The sequence below is a fragment of the Herpailurus yagouaroundi genome, unplaced genomic scaffold (genome assembly GCF_014898765.1).
Source record: "Herpailurus yagouaroundi ecotype Mexico unplaced genomic scaffold, PumYag 159, whole genome shotgun sequence".
NCBI lineage: Eukaryota > Metazoa > Chordata > Mammalia > Carnivora > Felidae > Herpailurus > Herpailurus yagouaroundi.
In genome coordinates this window covers 44172449-44194644 of record NW_024412400.1, presented here as the reverse complement: position 1 = coordinate 44194644, position 22196 = coordinate 44172449, and the positions used below count along the sequence as shown (strand labels likewise).

General features: G+C 38.5%; 1 protein-coding gene and 1 non-coding gene across 2 annotated transcripts in view; one reads left to right on the top strand and one right to left on the bottom strand.

The window, feature by feature from the left end:
* Window positions 1-3566: 3566 nt before the first annotated feature.
* On the bottom strand, window positions 3567-3639 carry TRNAK-CUU (transfer RNA lysine (anticodon CUU)). The gene has a single exon. It is a non-coding gene; the product is annotated as a tRNA-Lys (tRNA).
* Window positions 3640-12283: 8644 nt separating this feature from the next.
* Window positions 12284-22196, top strand: part of LOC121033815 (ceruloplasmin-like) — a 29815-nt gene continuing 19902 nt past the window's right edge. The window contains exons 1-7 of the mRNA XM_040480452.1: window positions 12284-12472; window positions 13828-14078; window positions 15508-15720; window positions 16228-16398; window positions 17212-17454; window positions 20096-20261; window positions 22044-22174. Coding sequence (XP_040336386.1) covers window positions 12318-12472; window positions 13828-14078; window positions 15508-15720; window positions 16228-16398; window positions 17212-17454; window positions 20096-20261; window positions 22044-22174 — 1330 coding nt within the window. The 5' untranslated portion in view covers window positions 12284-12317. The remainder of the gene's footprint in view (window positions 12473-13827; window positions 14079-15507; window positions 15721-16227; window positions 16399-17211; window positions 17455-20095; window positions 20262-22043; window positions 22175-22196) is intronic.

Here is a 22196-nt window from a genome sequence, read left to right as displayed (position 1 = left end):
CTTGCCCTCTCGGCACTAAGGTTAATATATTTGAGTGATTCTCAAGATTTTTATAAAAACTTATTTTTATTTATAGACAAAGTTGGGAGCCTGAGATCTTTAGAGAACAACTCAATATAGCTTCTGGACTACCCTTCATCCCTTTTATTTTCTGTGAGAATCTGGTTCTCTGTTTCCAGAACCACTGTATCTAATGTCGAGATACAACAGAAGATACTCAATGGAAATTGGAACTCCTTTAGGCTGGGAGCTGTGGTTTCGTCTGCAGACCACGGACATAGATCCCTGCCGAATGAGTACCACTGAGCAATCTTGGCCTCAGGGCATCCAGGTAAAGCTATTCCTGAAGGGCCTAGAAAAAAGAACCCTGGAAAATCAGCAAAATGTGAAAGCTTCCATTCCAGGGAGCAGGAAGAGGTACTCTAGCTGAGTCCTGCAGCTCTAGGGAATCCATCGGGTCCACCGTGGTGGAAATCTCCAGGAGTACAAGTGCTGACTGTCATGGAGGAGTCTTCCATCAGCTTCTCCAAACTGGAAAATGAAGCTCCTAGGAGTCATTTGGTGTTCGTGCATACGACAGGGCACATCTCACTGCTTAACCTCTAAGTTTAAAGCCTACTCTTCCCCTATTTTGGCAGAGGCAGCAGTATCCAGCCTAGGGGAAAGACAGGAAGATGGAAGAGGAACATTTGCAGGAATCCTGGAGGCAGTACCTTGCGTCAGCTTTTATAATACGACAACCCCCGAAGGATGAGTTCTTTTGTACCTGAAGATCTAAAAGGAGAGCCAAGGGGAAAGACTATGGCTGACTCAGAGTTCAGGGGCCCAGATTATAGCTTTTTTTGGAGCTCAGTGATCAGCAATAGGGTTTGATCCCTTATGTTAAAGAGTCATAGTAAAATCATTGAGTAAAAAGTATGTTTGGGGAATATGATAATTATTTGATCTCAAAAAGCACTTTTGAAATTGTAAATTACAAAGGGGTAAAGATACCTTTTTTAATGGAGATATCTGACATCACTTTCTCTAAGTGACCCAACTGAATGTAGGAGGCACGTCGGTGCCTCTTGCATTTCCCCTAAGTTCACCCCATAGGGCCTCTGCAGATAGTTCCAGTATAGGCAGACAACTTTCTGCATCTAACTGAATATATTCTCTGGATGAAGGGACGTGCTTATACAGGAAACAGGGAGGCCAGAAGTGCCTGGGAGTTAATACCCCAGCAGTGACCTTCAGGTGAGTAAATTTCATAACCTCCATGCTTTTCGATCTGATAGTTCTGAGGGGGTACTATTCAGTTTTTCAAAGAATCCCCAGCCCACTGAATCCCAGCTACCCACAGCATTAACTCACTTTTTGGCTTCTTTCCCTTCTTTGATTCACTTCCCAGTGCCAATTAAATGTAAATATTGCAGGATTTTAAAGTCATTGAAAGTAATGGAGAACTGCTCAAATCACACACAAGGTTTTGACAAATAAGGATTTGGCAGGTTAGGTTAGCAGATGTTTGAAGAAAAGTAAAAAAAAATTATGACAGGTTATATGTGTCAAAAGAATGATTTGAATATGATAGATTAAGAGATGCCCTTAGGGGGCGCTTGGGTGGCTCAGTTGGTTAAGCGTCCGACTCTTGGTTTCAGCTCAGGTCATGATCTCATGTTTGTAAGTTCAAGCCCCACATCGGGCTCTGTGCTGACAGCATAGAGCCTGCCTGGTATTCTCTCTTTCCCTCTCTCTCTGCTCCTCCTCTGCTCTGTCTCTCAAAATAAATAAACTTAAAAAAAATTTTTTAAAGGATGCCCTTAGTATTCCCTTCAATATTTAGCAAAATTACCCTATTTGTAAAGGTACTACATATATCGAAAGTGAAATGAAAGAATCTATATTGTGCTCTCTTAAAGCTTTGTTGACAAAAATTATAACATTTAAATCCAAATAACACTTGATTTGCTTTTGCCTCATCCTAAGATTTTGTCCAGACTTACAGGCCTAATCAAAATTGTGTGTTAGTGCCAGGGTGCAGGTCATGATCCCAGGGTCATAGGATTGAGCCCCTACATCGGGCTCCAATGAGCATGGAACCTGCTTAAGATTCTCCTTCTCTCTCTCTCTCACTCTCTCTCTCTACCCCTCTCCCCCAGTCATACTCTTTTTAAAATAAAAAATAAATAATTTTAAAAATTGTGTTAAATATTAGATTAAACCATGTAAAACTTATTTTTAGAAATAAAAAAGTAACATTTAAACTGATATAAAATAAAATAAGCTTATTTTCCCAATTGGTTTCATTTCTTTTTTTAAAAAAATTAATGTTTATTTATTTTTGAGAGAGAGAGAGAGATTGAGAAAAAGAGAGCGTGTGTGAACAGGGGAGGGGCAGAGAGAGAGAAGGGGACACAGGATCTGAAGCAGGCCCCAGGCTCTGAGCTGTCAGCACAGAATCCAACATGGGGCTCAAACCCATGAACCATGAGATCATGACCTGAGCCAAAGTCAGATGCTTAACCAAGTGAGCCACACAGGTGCCCCTATAATGTAGTGGTTTAAAGATGTACTCTGTTTTCTTTGAAGAATTCTGATCTACAAAATCACAGTTTGCTCATTCTTAAAGATATTAGGGGAACCTGGATAGACAGGACTAGCCAACATTGTACTGTTGTGGGAGGGAAAAAAGTTTTCTCATGCACAGTTGTGTCATAGTTGCACCTGAAAGTAGGAAGTAGGAACATTATGAAGGATATGCAATGTGATGTCCCCAGAGCCATCAGTTCCTGGTTCCTTCAAGTCACTATCTTATATCTTAGTCTGAAAACCATGAGCGAAGTAGGTAAAACAGTGAGTCAAAGTGACATACAGTTTTATGAATATGGAAGGATCCTTTAAAATACTGTGGCACAATAATTTGTAATGAAGAGGAAAATGCTTGAAGTACAGAGAGGATAATCTGATTTTTCAGCATAGCACGTTGCTTATGAACTTGAGCCCTGGAGCCTGAATGGCTGGGTGTTCAAATTCTGGCTCCGTCTCTAATTGGCTGTGCAACCTTGGGTGGGAGTCTTACCTTCTTCCTTCTGCTTTACTTGTCTCACTCTTGAGGTGGTAGAGATTAAATGAGTTAAATTCCTCAAGTGCTTAACACATGTAGAAAGCAGTCCAAAATTGTCATTATTGTCACTCCTATTGTTTTTCCAGGTCACAAAGCCAGTTTCAGGGTATTCTACAATGCGTTCATTCAACAAACATTCATTAGGCACATACTGTGTGCAAAACACTGTTCTGGATGCTGAGGATACATCAACAAACAAAACCAACAAAAATTTATGCCCTAATGGAGTTTACATTTTGGTAAGAAGAGACAGACAACAAACCTGATAAATAAGATTTGATAGTAAATTGGAAGATAAGTGCTATGGACAAAAGGAAAAGTAGGGGGAAATCCCACGTGCTGGGGAGAGGGGAGGTGGAGCAGGTGTTGATATTAAATCATATGGTCAGGGTAGACCCCACTGAGAGGGTGACATACATACATACATACATACATTTATTTATATTTTAAGTAGGCTCCACACCTAACGTGAGGCTTGAACTCATGATCTTGAGATCAAGAATCACATGCTCTACCAACTGAGCCAGCCAGGCATCCCAAGAGGGTGACACTTAAATTAAAACCTAGTGGATGTGAAGAAAGGAGCTATGAGGATACTTGAGGGGATGCATTCAGGCAGAGGAAGTGTCAGCGCAAGAGGCTTCTGTTGCAGGTGTGGCTGGTAAGGCTGAGGAGCAGCAAAGAAGCAAGCCTGGTCAGAGCAGAGCAAGCGAAGCAGAGAAGAGTGGAGGTGGGAGAAAAGAGGTAACAGGAGGTGAAATCCTTAAGGAGCTTTGAAAGTCATAGAAGGGACTATGGATTTTATCCTGCAGGAAATGGAGAGCCATTGCAAGGCTTTGAGAAGAGGAGTGACCTGATGGAATTTATATTTTTAAAGGGTCACTCGGGCTGTGTTAAGAACAGACTGGAGGGAGGCTAGAGTAGAAGCAGGAAACTATTTTGGAGGCTGTTACAGTTCCCAAGAGGGACACAATGAATGGCTTGAACCAGGGAAATGTTAGGAGAGGTGGTGAGAAGTGGCCGGATTTTAGATTAAGTAAAACCTTGGATTGCAAGTAAGTTGTTCTATGAGTGTTCCACAAGATGAGCAAACATTTCTAATACATTTTAACTTGATAAATGAGTGGTGTCTTGGAATACAAGTAGTATGTGACATGGAACATCACATGATCACGGATGAGCCAATGATTCTTCTCTCTCTCTTTCTCTCTCGCTGCAGGATTGTGGGTGATCATCTCCCATGCTCAGATGCTTGGTCTCAGGCTGCGGCGTTTGGCAGAAATCAGTGATTTTTTGGAACATTGGAAGGTGCCCACTACTGGTACTAGTGTTTTTCTGTTTGTTTGTGGGTTTTTTTTTTTGTTTGTTTGTTTGTTTTGTCACTTCAGAGCACCTATGGAAAGTCCTTTGCTTTTCCATGCAAGAGTAAGCTTAGAAAGGCTTTGCTTCATTCTAGGTCAGGCTGCCTGCAGGTAGACCCTTTCTTCTGCTGCCTCATTGCCAGTTACATTAAATACAGTATATGACAAGAGTTTATGAATACTGTACTGTAGTCAACATCTGTGCGAACGCATACAATGGCTCTATGCAGAAAAAGGTTGAAAAGAAAGGAGGTAAAAAGATGGAGCTGATTACAGTGGAAGTTAAGAAGGAAATCATCAACAAGTGTTAACAGGGTATGCGAGTGGCCGAAACTGCAAGATTTTATAAGAAGTCTACCTCTTGCATCTCGTCTGCAGAGGAGGGGGAGGAAAAGGCAGAGGAATACCTCACTTCAAATGAGATTAGGGAGATGTGTAAAATGTAGGAAGCAGTGCAAAATTTTGTAAGAAAGCATCACCCCAGTAAGGCTGTAGCAGTGAGAGCGATGAATCTGTTTAACGACAATGCAATGTCACATTTACGTGAAATCCTCAAAAGGAGGCAAAATCAAGTGTCATTGGATAGGTTCCTTGTTAAAGTGGCACGAAAAGGGAAAGATTCCATTAAGCCAATCGATAGCAGTGATTCCGTTAGTGATAGTGAAAGTCGTCCTACACAATAACCCTCCTCTCTTTTGTCTCCTTCATACCAGCCATGAAGGTTTTCAAAGGTAAGTGCAGGTTAATTTTTCTTCATCTTTTGCATTTGCTTTATTATTTTGTATTATATTAAATTATTGTATCATTTTTATAAGAATATTTTGGGGTTGTAGAATAAATCATCTGAGTTTCCTTTATTTCATGTGGGGAAATTCGCTTTGATAGGCAAGTGCTTTGGATTACAAGCATGTTTCTGGAATGAATTAGGCTCACAAACCAAGGTTTTACTGTGTACTTTGAACAGGTGACAAACTGAATGTGAAATGTGAAGAGGAGAGGAGATAAGGCTGAATCCAACGTTTCTGACCTGGCTTAGAAGGCTGAAAGTGCCATGAACTGAGATGAAGAAGGCAGTGAATAAAATGGTTTTTGCAGGATGAGCAAGATCGGTTCAGTTTTGTGATTCTTCTTCTTGTTTCTCTACAGGTAAGATATTCTCCTCTTTCTGTCTTCTTTCAAGATGTTCTCTGTAGATTGAGTATGATATGCTTAAGTATAGGGTTTTGTTTTTGTTTTTTGGTATTTATTCTAGCATTTGTTTTCTGAGCCATTCGGATTTGTAGCTTAGTAGTGTCTGTCACTAAATTTGGAAACTTCTTGGTCCATATTACTTTAAATATTTATTTTAGTCCATTTCTTTCATTCTTCTTCTGGCCCTCCAATTTTGTTACATTTAAAAATTATCTCATAGTCCTGGAATATTCTCTGTGTGTATGTGTGTGATTTGTTTTTTTGTTTTCATTCTTTTTTCCTCTTTGCATTTCAGTTTTGGAAGTTTCTATTGACTGATCTTTAAGCTCACTGATTCTCTCCTTGGCTGTGTCCAGTCTAATGAAGCATCAGAAGCACTTTTATTTCTGTTATAGTATTTTTGATTTCTAGTATTTTCTTCTTCTTCTTCTTCTTCTTCTTCTTCTTCTTCTTCTTCTTCTTTTTCTTCTTCTTCTTCTTCTTGTTATTATTATTATTTAGAATTTTCATCTCCCTGCTTGCATTACTTCTCTAATGGGTTCAGGAAAAGTTGTTGATTTCCAGTTTGTCCAGTGTTTCTTATTGTAAGGATGGTAGTGATGACATCCAAGCTCTTAACATGTTGGAGCTAAAAATGAAAGTCTTAGAAATTCATATTTGGGCATATTGATATCGAGATGTCTATGAGGTTGTTGTTACTCAAAGTATGGTTCATGAATCTGCAGCACTGGCATCCCCAGAGAGCCAGCACAGAAATGCAGAATATTGAGCTCTACCCCAGACCTACAGAAGCAAAATTTACATTTTGAAAGATCTTCAGATTTTTATGGAGATTCATCTGCATGTTTGAGAAGTGCTGTATTAAACAATTAGGCAGAGAGGTCCAGGTTGGAGACATAAATTTCTGAATTTTAGTCATGTTGACAATATTTTATTTTATTTGGAAATTTTTTTCTTAATGTTTATTTTTGAAAGAGAAACAGAGCATGAGGGGGGAAGGGGCAGAGAGAAGAAGACACAGAATCTGAAGCAGACTCCAGGCTCTGAGCTGTCAGCACAGAGCCCCACACAGGGCTTGAACTCACCAACCGTGAGATCATGACCTGAGCTGAAGTTGGTCACTCAACCAACTGAGCCATCTAGGCACCCCTATAATATTTTAATAGTAGCTTTGTCATAGACTTTTTTTCTAAGGGAGATTAGCCTCAATGTACTCCAACCAAACCACAGGAATTTACCTATAATTGAATAAGTCGTGTTTATTGCTCATTGCAATGTAAGACAACACATACCATGGAGAACCACGGAGTATCTCAGACAGAAAGTGTTACAAAGGACTTATAGGATTGGTGCTTGTGTTAGGTGATTTAAGGGATGTTTAAAGAAGTAGGGCTTTAGGGGCACCTAAGTGGCTCAGTCGGTTGAGCATCCAATTCTTGATTTCAGCTCAGATCATGATCTCACGACTGAGATTGAGCTCTGCACCTAGCTGAGGGTGGAGCCTGCTTAGGATTCTCTCTCTCCCTCTCTCTCTGCCCCTCCTCTATCTCTCTCAGAATAAATAAATAAGCATTAAAAAAAAAAAAAAAAGAAGCAGGGCGTCTGGGTGGCTCAGTCAGTTAAGCATCTGACTTCGGTTCAGGGCATGATTTCATGGTTCATGAGTTTGAGTCCCATATTGGGTGAGCTCGAGTCCCACTTTGGGTGAACAAGAGCCCCACTTCAGGTGAGCCTTGCTTCTCTCTCTCTCTTCCTTTCTCTCTCTCTCTCTTTCTCTGTCCCTTGTGATATTCTTTCTCTCCCTCTCTCTCTGTCCCTCTCTCACTTGTGCCCTCTCACTCTCAAAAAAAAAAAAAAGAAAGAAAGAAAGAAAGAAAGAAAGAAAAGAAAAAGAAAAGGAATCAGGGCTTTGCTCTATATTGGATGCAGTATTGGTTCTATGATTCAATATCTTAACAAAGCAGTCAGTTATAGCCAGGATAAGAGAATACTTGGTTATTTTAAAGGTTTGGGCAATGTTTGTGTTTTTCATGTGTGTTCAGACATTACTTTGGAGTGGACTTGTTTTTGTCTTGATCCATCATAATCACAGTAGTGTTGTCTGATGTACTTTTCTCTTTTTTCTTCATTTTCAACATCTTCCCACTATTTCATTCTATGCCTTATTTTGTGGGCGTCTAGTCCCTCATGGTGTCTACCCCATACACTGAAAGCTTGTGGTTTACGTATTTTTAACCTGAGAAGGACACAGGGCTCTAGCCTAAGTGTACCTCTCTGACCCAGCTACCAGTTGCTCTACTTATTTAACTCTTATCTGGTTGATAGTTGCCCTGAGTTGCCCAGAGTACCAGGCGGGGGGACGGGGGGGGGGGGGTGGTTAGTAGTGAGAGCATCCATTAGGCTTTAAGGGCTGGGTTTAACTGACAATAACACCTACTTGCTTTGGTAAGTTCCTTACTAGAACCAAGTTCTAGTTTTCTCAATTACAAGGAGCCTAACAACTTTCCTTTCAGGATTTGCTGACACAATTAGAGTTACTGTTTAGAAAGTGACTGAGGTTGTGACATTCAACAAATGGTGGCTATTGGTAGAAGAAACAGAAAGAATGGAAATGGGTGGAAAAGTTGCTAACATCTACCCCATTGTCTTTAAACTCCCCATCCTGCCCCCACATCATTTACATCCCATTGGTCTACCTTGTTGGAAGATACAATTAGAGTTTTATATTCTGAGCAAAACTTAGCATTTATTGATTAATGTAGAAGTACATATGCTTAAACTACTGAAGCCAATTCATAAGGTCACATGGAAGAAATATTTGACTTAGAATCCCGTGATTTCTATTTGAACCCTGCCTGGCACCATAACTTGGAAGTGTAAATTCTGTGGCAAATTACTAGGCCCTCTGAACTTTAGATGCTTCATGTATTAAACAGGTATAAGGGTTGGGTTGAGGGAGAGTGTTTTGAAGATAACATTTTGAGGAATACTTTTAAAGGTATTTTATATATTGTAAAGCTTTTAAAACATAAGGTGCTATTATCATTAGGTCCCTGTGCATATTTTCATGTGCTCTATTTATTCTTAGACTTATTTTTAGCTGTGGAATAGAAAAACCAGGAAGGAATCCAAATTTTCCTCCGAGGTGTTTGAGCTTATACATTTGAGCCAAATTCAATAAAGCTTAGCTAAGTAAGTTGCCTTATGTTCTTGGGATACAAACCAAGAATATAATCAAATAATGGTTACCAACTTCAAATACTGCTGTATCAAGACGGATATATTGAGGACTATGCAGGAAGAGAAGGGCAGAAATTTTTATTTTGCCAATCCATAAAATATAACATTATCTAAGAAAAAGTACCTCCTTCCAACCTCCTGCCTACCCAACCACCACCACTACCACCACAAAAAAAAAAAAAAAAAAAAAAAAAAAAAGCCAGTTTCCCTATTCATTTGTTGAGAAGAAGAAGAAAAAAGAATATTTACCAACACCATTTTCATTGTCTGAGGGGAGGATGTTTAACTTTCTTTGACAGACTAGAAGCTACGTCCTCACTGGACCACCAAACTTTGATTATTATTACCCTCATGTTACAGATAAGGGGACTTGGGTTCAGTATGATTATGCAACTCATTCCAAATCACACAGGTAATAAATGGTGGAGTTGGGAACTGGAGATAGATTTATTTGATTTGAATACACTAGACTTTTCATTTCTTAGGATACTTACTGAGTTAAAAAAAAAACAACAAAAAAAAAACAGTCAGCTGAATGGGTCTTCTATTATCCACCTTCCAGAATAAAATTAATGTTTCTGGGAGGATGAGGAAAGAAGTCACAGAATTTCAGGATAAAGAGACATTAGAAAAACCATTTAAGGGATCTTGCCACCCCTACGTGATGGGTAGATTCTTCCACAGCAACTGGTCTAGACCACAGGGAAGGTCCTAAGGTTCTTCCATATCCAGAGCTAAATATGTGAACCAACTATTCCAACCCATGGATTTCCTCCTTGAAACCATAGAGCCTATCTTAAACTCTTCTCTCTCATAAGACCCACGTGTCTGACCCATGTCTGGATCTTCTCTTCAACCCTTTCAACTGTTTCTCAAAGGGTGCCACTTGTGAATCCTTTCCTCTTGATTTTTCTATGGGCAGTTTCTCCACACACCGAGGTCCCACCAGGCCCAGCTTTTCTGAATTCCTTCCAATGTCTTCTGGTGACCTTAAAACCTACCAAAGCAGTGGACTGTTTACCCAACTTCCTTTTAATGTTTGTTTATTTATTTCTGAGAAAGAGAAAGAGAGAGACAGAGCTCAGGCAGGGCAGGGGCAGAGAGAGAGGGAGACACAGAATCTGAAGCAGGATCCAGGCTTTGAGCTGTTAGCACAGAGCCTGACATGAGGCCCCAAACCCATGAGCCATGAGATCATGACATGGGCCAAAGTTAGGTGCTTAACCAACTGAGCCGCCCAAGCGTCCCAGCCCAACTTTCTTTTAAAACTCACCTAAGAATTCACAAATGTGAATAAGTTTTGTGATACAACAACATAGAAGTTTTGATTTTGGTAGAATTTAGCAACTGTTGCTTGTGAGGAAGATTGATAGCCTCTTTAAAAAAAATTTTTTTTAATGTTTATTTGTTTTTGAGAAAGACAGAGCATGAGTGGGGGAGGGGTAGAGAGAGAGGGAGATACAGAATCTAAAGCAGGCTCCAGGCTCTGAGCTGTCAGCACAGAGCCTGATGTGGGGCTCAAACTCCTGAACCATGAGATCATGACCTGAGTTGAAGTTGGACGCTTAACTGACTGAGCCACCCAGGTGCCCCTATAGCCTCATTATTTTTTAATGCAAGAAAGAAAAAATGCAAATAGTTTGATTTTTAAAATCAAGTAATATAGAAATGCATTCTCCTTGTAAGAAATAAATATAATAATCCTATCTCTTCTCAGTGCTGTATGTGTGTTTGATATGTACCCCTCCCCCCCTTTTTTTTTGGCACTTTCTTAAGTTAGTATAGACATCAGTCTGCACACCCAGGAAAAATATACTTTGATCTTGTATGTTTTAAAAAATAAAGAAATTACATTCATGATAAAAACATGTTGCACTTAAAATGAAAGAGTATACTTCTAGGCAGTGATATGTAAAGGTGTCTCAAACATGTAGTTGAGAAATAAGAGCAAGCTGCAAAATAATACATGTTATATGATTGCAGTGCCTTAATATTCCTAAGTGTGCGTTTCTAAACCTAAGTCAGAATACCACTCTAACTGTTGAAAGGGATTGTGGCTTTCTAAATGGAAAGTCTCAAACAAGGTCTAATAGTAACAGATATCCCAATATATGATGACACATAAATCAATGGCAAAGACTCCTGTTCCTTTCCTTACTTACTGTAACTGTGGCAAAGGCACTCTATTTATTTGTTCCAAAAAAATTTAGCATTTATTCCTTGACATTTCTAGAGGATATACAGAATAATAAGAAGAAATCTGTACAATTTACAATCTGTTGGGAGTAAAGAAAGTACATGAAAATTTAAACAACAGTACAAAACTGTGTGGTTAACTACCAGGCCTGGACACTGTAGCTGGTGAATTCAGAAAGAGAGAGGTGTCTATAGGCTGAAATAATCATGGCAGTCTTCACTGAGGAGGTAAAATCTCAGGAGGCTTGAAAAATGGGAAAAATTTGGATAAGACGAGGAAGGGAGAGGGGAGGGAGGAAATATCAGGCTGGGGAATGGGTGTGCATATTATCAGATGAATTCAGAAAGCCCACTCTAACAATGGGGAGGAAGAAGGTAAATAACATTTGCTAAAGGCTGACTGTGTACCAGGCTCCTCATGTGTCCCCAAGGTCCTCTATAATGTGTGCTGTTTTGTCTAATTTTCACAACTTCCTAATTGGGAAAGTAATTGTTACTATCATTTGATAAGTGAAGAAATTGAGCTCCACAATTACACACAGGTTACACAGCGGGTAAGTGGCAGAGTTAAGTAAAATGCAAACTCAGAGCTGTCTGATCGCGGTGCTCAGGTATTCCTCCTCACCCTGCTCTGTGTCCCTACTCAGTCAACTTCCCAGAGAGAAGGGATACTGAAGTCGAATTATGGAGACGAACTTGGAATATCAGATTGGGAGCTAGATTATGGATAGTCTTCAATCTTAAGAAATTTGAGAATGATGTAAAGTATTAAATGACAAGGAATTTAAATTAGCATCTAGAGGAACAAATTATTAAAATTAACGTATAATGAAGAATCGGGGAATGGTACATAGATGGACTGGAACAGTGGGAAAGTGGAGGCTGGAGAGTAAACTGCAGATAATTCCAGTAATTTAGGAATAGATAACAATTGTCCCGGGATGATAGATGATCTGGGTAGCCTATGTACCCAGTAATTCAAGCAAGCTCTAATACTGGCCAAGAATCAGTATTCTCTGTTGGTTGTGCAACATTTCACCCAGCCTGACTAATGAAAACTAAATGCATTTAGAACCAAAATGACGTATGTGTAGATGAAACACATGATGGACTCTTATGCAACCCTGATTTATGTAAATGGATACAAATAAAGGAAGAAAGCCTGGATTATAAAAGAAAGGCAGGCATCACTCATTTAGCCTCTCCAGGCTTCGGGTTTGAAAATGAAGGCCCTTTTACCATTAATGTTTCTGTTTTTTGTTAGTTCTCCAGGTTGGGCAAAAGATAGGCACTACAGCATAGGCATCAAAGAAACTACTTGGAACTATGCTCCTACTGGTAAAAATATGCTCAATGGGAAGCCTTTTTCAGAAGATGAGTAAGTAATACCTTTGCAGGGAAAAGTTGCTATCAGAAACAAAAGTTGATAATTGTTATTCACTGATAAAATGCTGATGAAAAATTTCCCATGTTTGACCCTTTACGGGCACATTTGTTATTAGAACCACTTCCTTTTGTTCCTTTGTTTGCTTGTTTTTTGTTTTTGCATTTATTTATTTATTTAGCTAAGCATGGCACGGAAGACAGATATTGATAGAAATCAAAAATCATTCCTTTAAAAATTTTTTTTAACCTTTACTTATTTTTTTTTAATTTTTTTTTTCAACGTTTGTTTATTTTTGGGACAGAGAGAGACAGAGCATGAACGGGGGAGGGGCAGAGAGAGAGGGAGACACAGAATCGGAAACAGGCTCCAGGCTCTGAGCCATCAGCCCAGAGCCTGACGCGGGGCTCGAACTCCCGGACCGCGAGATCGTGACCTGGCTGAAGTCGGACGCTTAACCGACTGCGCCACCCAGGCGCCCCAACCTTTACTTATTTTTGAGAGACGAGAGAGACAGAGCACGAGGAGGGAGAGGGGCAGAGAGAGAGGGAGACACACAATCTGAAGCAGGCTCCAGACTCTGAGCTGTCAGCACAGTGCCCGACACGAGGCCAAACCCACAAGCTGTGAGATCATGACCTGAGCCGAAGTCAGACGCTCAACTGACTGAGCCACCCAGGCACTCCGAAATTATTCCTTTTAGAATTGTCACCACTCTTGCCATCATGGAACATTATTTCAGGGATCATCTCTAATTCTGTGATTATCATCAACTTTGTGTGGTGCTCAAGATACGAAACAACATTCTTTCTTCTGATATGGAGGGTGTGATGGAGATTGTAAAAATTGCAGCTGTCTTCTTGACTTCTCTTTTCAAATAATTGGGAGGAAGAAATCTAGAGGTTATGGACGGGGTTCTGATTTACCATGTTTGTTGGCGAAATGACCCTAAGTCTACCAACAAATATACAAATCCATTTAAACATGTAAATAATTCTAAGTCATAAGAATTGATCTAATGCTCGAGATCTAAATTACCCTTCAAGTGAGGTTAGACACCTTCTTGTGGCTTAGTACAAAAAATTTGGTAAGTCCCTCAAACCAAAATGCCATGTATATTACTTGCTACATTTGTATTTGATCTCTTCATCACATACTCCAAACGTTCTCCTTGCCTACAGTACCTTTTTTTTTTTAAACTTCCTTAGCATTTTCTCTAGTGTCTTGAATTTTGTCTATCAAAATCAGACTGCAAATCTTCTTACTTCTAGTTTCAGTTGATTTAACATTTTTTCTTTCCTGTCAAAATATGTTAAAGTTCTTGCTTTTTGTTTCTTTATTTTTTACAGAGAGTTTCAGTCCTATGTATATCTACAGCGAGGCCCAAACAGGATAGGATCTGTTTATAAAAAGGCTTTGTATTTTCAGTATACTAATGACACATTTCAAACGATCATTGAAAAACCATCCTGGTTGGGATTTTTAGGTCCAATAATTAAGGCAGAGACTGGAGACTTCATTTATGTACATGTAAAAAATTTTGCTTCAAGAATCTATAGTTTCCATCCTCATGGACTCAGCTACACTAAAGAAAATGAAGGTAAGTGGATTCTCTTACCTTACATTTCTGAGTTGTTGTTTATGGAAAGTATGAGCCCATTACATCAGGGAAAGCAGGGTAATTATCAACTAGGGGTCGTTTGGGATGAATGCAGACTCTTACTTTTGATGTCTTTAAAAAAATTTTTTTTAATGTTTATTCATTTTTTGAGAGAGAAAGAGAGCACAAGTTGGGGAGGAACAGTTGGGGAGGGGCAGACGGAGAGGGAGACACAGAATCCAAACAGGCTCCAGCCTCTCAGCTGTCAGCACAGAGCCTGATGCAGGGCTCGAACTCACGAACCGTGAGATCATGACCTGAGCTGAAGTCGGACGCTTAACTGACTGAGCCACCCAGGGGCCCCTGATGTTTATATCCAAGACAATCCTTTTTCATTTTCTCATCTTGAATAAGTGACTACTCTTCTGCAATTCCTGGGAAAGAAAACATACTTTTCACTAATAATAATAACACAAACTAACTATATTCATGGCTTAATGGAGAAAGCATGGGTCATGTTCAATTTTTTTTTTTTTTTTTTTTGGGTAGGAGACACTCATGAGCAAATGTTAGGTGAGCAGAAATACTATTCTACCCCCACCTCACTTCACTTCCTAATGGATGAGGATTAGCCTCTTGAAAACATCAGCATCAAGAGCAATCATTATTTTCCAGACAGTATCTTGTCTCCCAAACATCAACACTCACAGTTGCCTAATGGTGCTGGAAAAAGGAAGGGAAGAAAAAGCCAACAAAGAAGGTTTTGTGTTCAGCGTGGAGAAAGGAGGGTCTTGAAAGACGGGTAAATGTGTGAGCGGTTGACCATGCTTCCAAATCTTCTATTGAATGGAGGAATTTTATTCATAGTTATGAGGGCTCCAGCCTCAAGAGATAAAGATCTGAGGCAAAATTCTAGAAAAAGAAGAAAGAAAGAAGAGAAAGCCTCCAGATTCAGAACTGGGGTGATAGCTCAGGGTAATGTAAGCTATGCAAAGGGCCAATTTTGCACTCTAGTGGACTGCTTGGAGGACACATGGATGCTTCTCGATGCCTGGGGTCCCAAGTCTAATTTGCAGTGAAGAGAATAGGGAAGGCAACTCAGGAGCCCAGACTTCTGTATCGAAGGTCTAGGCATATAGTAGATGCACAGTAAATATTTCTGGAATTCATAATAATGGTGATAATGGTGTGCAATTATGCTGCTTGCCTCATTCCACTTTAGTCCAGAAACTGGACAAGCCGGACATTCAGGTGGATGCCAGTTAAAGAAGAAGAGACAGGAAGCAGGAAAGAGGAGGGGAGAAATGCTCACTTGATTCTAAAAATGCAAATTAACATACATTTATGGCTTAACAGAGAAGCATGAGTCACATTCAAAACAGTGCTGCCCAATAGTTATTGTGACCACAGTGCAGATTATGTTTTCTAGGTGCTCTCTATCCTGATAATACTACGGGCCGGCAAAAGGAAGATGATCGCCTGGAGCCAGGGGCACAATATACTTACAAGTGGTATGTAGAAGAAAAACAGGGGCCTGGCCCCAATGACAGTAACTGTGTGACACGGATTTACCACTCCCATGTAGACACTCCAAAAGATGTGGCTTCCGGTCTTATTGGACCAATTCTGACTTGTAAAAGAGGTAACATATTTTTTCAAATCTCATTGTAGCAATAGAACCAGAATAAGCGGGATCTCCCTCGCTCTCCTAGTGGAATTTTTCTATCAAATGAGCTCCCTTTTCCTGCTTTGACCTTGATTCTCCCTCCAGTCGAGAAAGTAAAGCTGCCCTCTCAGACTCTGAGCACTAGATGGCGATGGTGAGTCCGAGGCCTCAGTTCAAGTTCAGTGACGCAAGTTGGTCACTAGATGGTAGTCAAACCCGGTAAACTTCACTTGGTGCCACCTTTTCACAAAATGACTGACCCCTTTCTCCTACAGAAATATGTTGAATCAGCAGAGTGGAAGAAAGTAGGAAGATGAGAAGCTGTCTGCCTATTCCTTGCATGCTTTGTTCCTTACGGTTCTGTCTGTAGATGTGCAAGATTTTACTTTTATATTTTAAGTTGAATCAGTTAGAATCACCAGTTTATCTCACAGCAAAAATAATTATTGCAAAGAGCAAGTTTTGTTGTTCTTTATGTTTCAGGCACACTGGATGGAGACACCGAAAAAAATATCGACAGGTCTTATGTTTTGATGTTATCTATAACTAATGAAAACAATAGCTGGTATATGGATGAAAACATTAAGAAGTATACTGAATCCGGCAAAGTAAATACTAGTGATCCTGACTTCCAGGAGAGCAATCAGATGCACTGTAAGATTAAAGAAAACTTCCTTATTCATAATATCCTGTGATTCTAACTTCTGTGGTTCTATTTAGTGATTTCCTTTTGTTCAAGTTTGTGTGGTTGAGTCTACATTTTCCAGTTTTTCGCCCAGGGCACACTGGTTGATATGCAAGAATCATCTAGTAAGTCTTGCTGGTTTGCAAAGTGTCGTAGCACATAAAGTTAGGTAGGTGCATATGTCTTCTATAGTCTGATATTGATCAAAAGTGCATGGGAAATACATAGGAAGGATGTAATTTTAAGGTAATAAAATATTATGAAAGAACAAAAACATAACTGACCAGATATTTTACGAAAATGTGTTTCTACATAGGATTTTTCAGAAAAGATGCTCTCGTTATCTCAGTCACCTCTATCCTTGTTCTCTTCCTTCTGGGACTTAGCTTCTTTCTATTCTTTTCTCCTCAGCTGTACTCTCTGCCTTCCAGCTTACCTTCCTCCTCTTTCCTCTAATCTCTGTGCTTCTAACACTTCTGATTATATAGATATATAGATATTGATAGCCTCTTTGTGTGTAAAACATAAATCAAATCCTCTGGTAGATTATGTGTGAGAAGAACGCTGACATGGTGAGGTTTGTGTAATGAGGAAATGTGCAGAATGTACAGCATGTGGTCCTGATCTACCATGTGTGATAGACCAAGGCACATTTGTTTTCCTGGCTTAGTTGGTAGAGCACGTGACTCTTGATAATCGGGGTCGTGAGTTTGAGCCCTGAGTTGGGAGTAGAGTTTACTTAAAAACAGATCAAGTAAAATAAAGTATATGTTGGTTTTCAGCAATAAACGGATACATGTATGGAAATCTGCCCAATCTCACCATGTGCTCAGAGGACAGGGTCAAGTGGTATATTGTTGGCATGGGTGGTGTGCTGGACACACACCCCCTCTATCTGCATGGACAAACTCTGATATCTCGGAATCACAGGAAGGACACCATCACCGTCTTCCCTGCCTCGCTGGAAGATGCCTTCATGGTGGCCAAGGGCCCTGGAGTATGGAAGCTGGGATGCCAGATATATGGTAGGGATTTATTACCTTTAAGTAATATAGGTTCAGAGAACTTTCAAGGTTACAACCCACCACGAATGCCTTATCTTCCAAATGGAGAAACTGATTTCTAGGGAGGTGATGGCATTGCCTTTTGGAAAGTCGGTGAAGGGATTAGAACTGGAACAAAGGTGTCTGACACTTAACTCCATAAAAACGAACCCTTTTAGATAGACTAGGATGTTTTGTTTTGTTTTTACAAAAAAAAAAGTTTTGTATTTATTCATTGGTGAGCCTTATGAAAAGCCTGAATGTCATAGCACATATTACCGTTTGTCTGTTTGTTTTTTAGTTGAGAAAACAAGTTTCAAGAAGTTAAAACACTTGCACAAAACCCTATAAGAAGAATTGCCAGGAATTATGTAGGATCAAATGATTCTAACCCAGAACTCAGGAAACCTACATATTTTCATTTATTTACCTCTTCATTCACAGTCTCCATTGAATAACACGATGGCCAGTTATGATGTTATTAATCTTTTCTATTCTTAAATAGGATCAAACTGTACACATAATCTTGCAAATGTTTTGTTTTACCTTTCAATCAAAAAACATTGTTGTTATTAGAACTGAAGAATTTCACTTTTCTTTTTTTGTACAAAAATGGGGTTTACTTCTCTGATAAAAACCCATCTTTTTCTAAGTCTCATCCTTTGGTTAGCATCATGCTTCAATTAATTACTTAAAGAAGTATTTATCAGGATTTGTTATATGCTGTGGCCTTCCTAGGGCTATGGGAAAGAGAACCCCATGAAGTTCCTGTAACTCAAGGATCAACTTTAATGATTAGAAGTTTCTCACTTAGAGGGGCACCTGGGTGGCTCAGTTGTTTGAGCATCTGATCTCGGCTCAGGTCATGATCTCACAGTTCGTGAGTTCGAGCCCCACATCGGGCTCTGGCTCTGCTGACAGCTCGGAGCCTGGAGGCTGCTTCAGATTCTGTGTCTCTCACTCTCTCTGCCCCTCCCTGGCTCACACTCTTTTTATCTCTTTGTTTCTCAAAAATAAATGAAAGTTTAAAGAAATTAAAAAAAAAGTTTCTCACTTAGAAAGGAATATCATTTTCAGGTGAAAATGTACACTCAGCCCCACTCTTCCTAGTTATTTACTTTGCAGACGGTGTCTTCAAGTCAGGTCTGGCCCTCAACTCTGCTGAAAGAATAGGGTTGGCCCTAAGCACAACTGAAGAAATTTCTTAGAGTTCTTTGTCTGATTTGATTGACTCTATAGCTTTTCATGTGTTTAATCAATCTCTTTCTGAGTCCTAGAATTATGTGTGGTTTTAAAATTTTACCTCCACTCTTTTAAAAGTGTTTAAAATTTATTTAAAATTTTACTTTATGTTATTAGTAATTACAAGGATACATGGGTAGACTTTTGCTGGAAAGAAAGGAAGGACAGAAAGGGGAAGGAAAGAGGTGGGGTGAGGATTAGGTGGGAGACAGCAGGCAGAAAGAGTGAAAGTCTAATGTGATGTATGTGGGCCAGCTCGTGCTAGCTCAAGAGGGCTGAGAGTTAAGTCAGCCAACTGGTAAACTCTTGGTAACTTCAGACTGCCCACAGTGGGAGTGTTTAGACCACAAAAATTAGCAAATAGATCAAATGTTGTGTTTTTTGTCTGTAGAGCGTTTAAGAACACACCGTTAGTCCAACCCTCCCATCACCATCCTTGTCCCTCCCAGACATTACACCCTGGGTACAAATACTTGGAAACCTGTTTCCTATGCATTTTCACATAATGTATATGAACATGTAGAAACAAAAATACATAGCTATATTTTGTGTTTTGTTTGACATAAATAGTTCATATTGCATATAATTTTCTACTATTTGCAATCTTTTCTATGACATTTCTTGAAATTTTCCTATGACGTTCCCCATACATCTAACTTATTCTTTTAAATTGTTGTATAGTTTTCCATACTGGGAATGTATCCTGAATTGTTTAACCATTTACCTACTGATTGGCATTTGAATTGCTTCCACTTTTTTGGCTTATCACCAATTTTATAATTTACACATTTTATTTGTATCTTTTTATGTATATGCAAATATTTTTCTTAGTTGGCTACCAATAAGTGAAATTATATACTGGAAAGTGTTTAATTTCAACAAATTCTGTCAGATTGCCTTCCAAAAAGTTACCCTAATTTACACTGCCACTGACAGTGCTCTGAAATCAAAGCACAGGACTGATGCCTTCATGGAAATGTTCCTGCCTTGATTTTCTTTCTGCCTGCCAACTAGTTAATCTAATAAATCAACTAATTCATTCGTGACTGATGGTAGTAATTTTATACCCATGAGGAAAGATGTTTTTGGCCAAATAGACTCTCAAATTCTTCTTGGTACACAGGTGCCATCTTCTTCTAGGGTTTGGTCCAATGGTGATTATTATTCTTTGGTAATATATGTTCCTCTAACATTCATCTTTGCATCCTGCTTTTTGTACTTGCTTCATACATTTTAGGTTTTTACACAGAGTCTGGAAGTAAAATGCCTTGAGTTTCTCAAAAAAGGAGATGTTGCAATATTGTTGACTAAAATACAAAATATATATGGAATAAGAAAAATGTTTTAATAACATTCTCTACTTGGGCTTACTGTTTTTCAGATAGCATGCAGGCCTTTTTCAATGTAATGAATTGCCACAAACCTTCAATAGATGTTACTGGGACACATATTATACGTTACTATATTGCTGCTGAAGAAATTGTTTGGAACTATGCTCCATCTGGTATAAATCTCTTCACTAAAAAAAATTTAACAGCCGCTGGAAGGTAATCATTCAGGGATTAAAATATTTATGATTAAATAAAGATAATTGAACTTTTTCATAACCAGCTACTCTTAAAAAGGATTTAAGTAAGTTATAATAAAAAGGTACTGATAAAATAAAAGTAGACAAATAATTATATGGGTAATTAGAAAATATTGAGTCGAAGGATCACTACTACACAAAATAGTTCTCTATTTTGCCTGTGCCTTGACAGCCAGTGCAAAGTAAAACATACTTGCTCATTGTTTTTTCTTAGCACTAAATTTTAAAATAGATTTATTATGTATAATTATGAGACATAGTGGATAATGTCATCAATAACAATTTTACAAAGATTCAAAAAGTTGCCATGTATAATTTATACTTTCTTGCTAAGGTCTAAAGGCATAATTAAATAATTTCCTGTGAAATTATTTTTTTAATTCTTTTAAAATTAAGAATTTAATTTCTTAATTAAAAGAAGAAATGAAATTCTTTTTTAAATTATTTTTTAAAAATTCTTTCCTGTGACATTCTTAAGTCACATTTTATAAATATTTGCTATTTAATAACACCTAAGACTATATTATCAGTTGCTTTTTTAATGACCCAAACTAAGACCAAAATACATTACTGTGGCATCAGCATTTAAAAGTACACAAAAAGTCTTTCTGACTTTTATATTTACCAATTCAAAGATTACAGGAGCTTTATTTATTTAAAAAAAGTTTTTTTAAGGTTTACTCATTTTTGAGAGACAGAGTGACAGAACATGAGAAGGAGTGGGGCAGAGAAAGAGGGAGACACAGAATCTGAAGCAGATTCCAGGCTCTGAGCTGTCAGCACAGAGCCTGACGTGGGGCTCAAACTCATGAATCACGAGATCATGACCTGAGCTGAAGTTGGATGCTCAACCAACTGAACCACCTAGGCACCCCAAAGATTATAGGAGTTTTAACCCTTCTGGTCTGTTGAATGAGTTATATGTCAGAAAATATCAAGTTCTAAAGCCACCAAGAAATATTTCCCATTATATTTATTTTTCTCCAACGTGCTTACAGAAAATTTGAGAAAACTACGAATGTTATATCAAGTGAATATTTTTTGTTACATTTTAAATGCTCATCAACAAATTACTCAATCTGTGTAATGGAAATTTTATATTAATTGTTAGAAAGATATCTGGGTTTAGAGAAAAAATTAGATTCAGAGTTAGGTCCAACTCTCATTATATATTAACTAAAATAGGTATGAATTAGTAGATTTCTCTCTTTTTTTTTTTCAGCTTGCTTGATCGTCCTGGCTATGAAATTCTCTGATGTCTTAGTATGACAAGTCACTACTTCACTGCTAGGGAATACTTTTTCTCAGGGGACCCAACTTAATTTTATCATAATAACATTTAAAAATAAGAATGACATCTCTCATCTTAATATTCTAGCATCTCTGCACATAGTTGTTTAAAAAGTAGTGTTTGTTACTACCTGACTGAAAAAGAATGTCTTTTATTCCAGGAGAAAGTGTGAACTACCAGGTAGACAAAAATACCCATGTATAGATAAAAGGCTGAAAAGAAATGCATGGAAAATGTTGACAGTGATTATATGTACATAATGGGATTATGAAGATTTTAAAAATTTTCATTGTATTTCTTCTCATTTTTCAAATTTTCTAAAATTAACATATGTTGCTTTTATAAATAAGTTGCAAGTACTTTAAACCAGATATATGTAGATTCTTACTTTCTTTTCACATGATCACTGTTAATTTGAAAGGTCTTTGTGTATCTATTTTCTCTGCACAGTGAATCCCAGGTATATTTTGAAAAAAGCCCAACCAGAATTGGAGGATCTTACAAAAAAATAGTTTACCGTGAATACACAGATGCTTCCTTCCGAACACAGAAGGCAAGAGAAAAGCACCTTGGAATCCTTGGTAAAATTCTGTTCATAGTTTG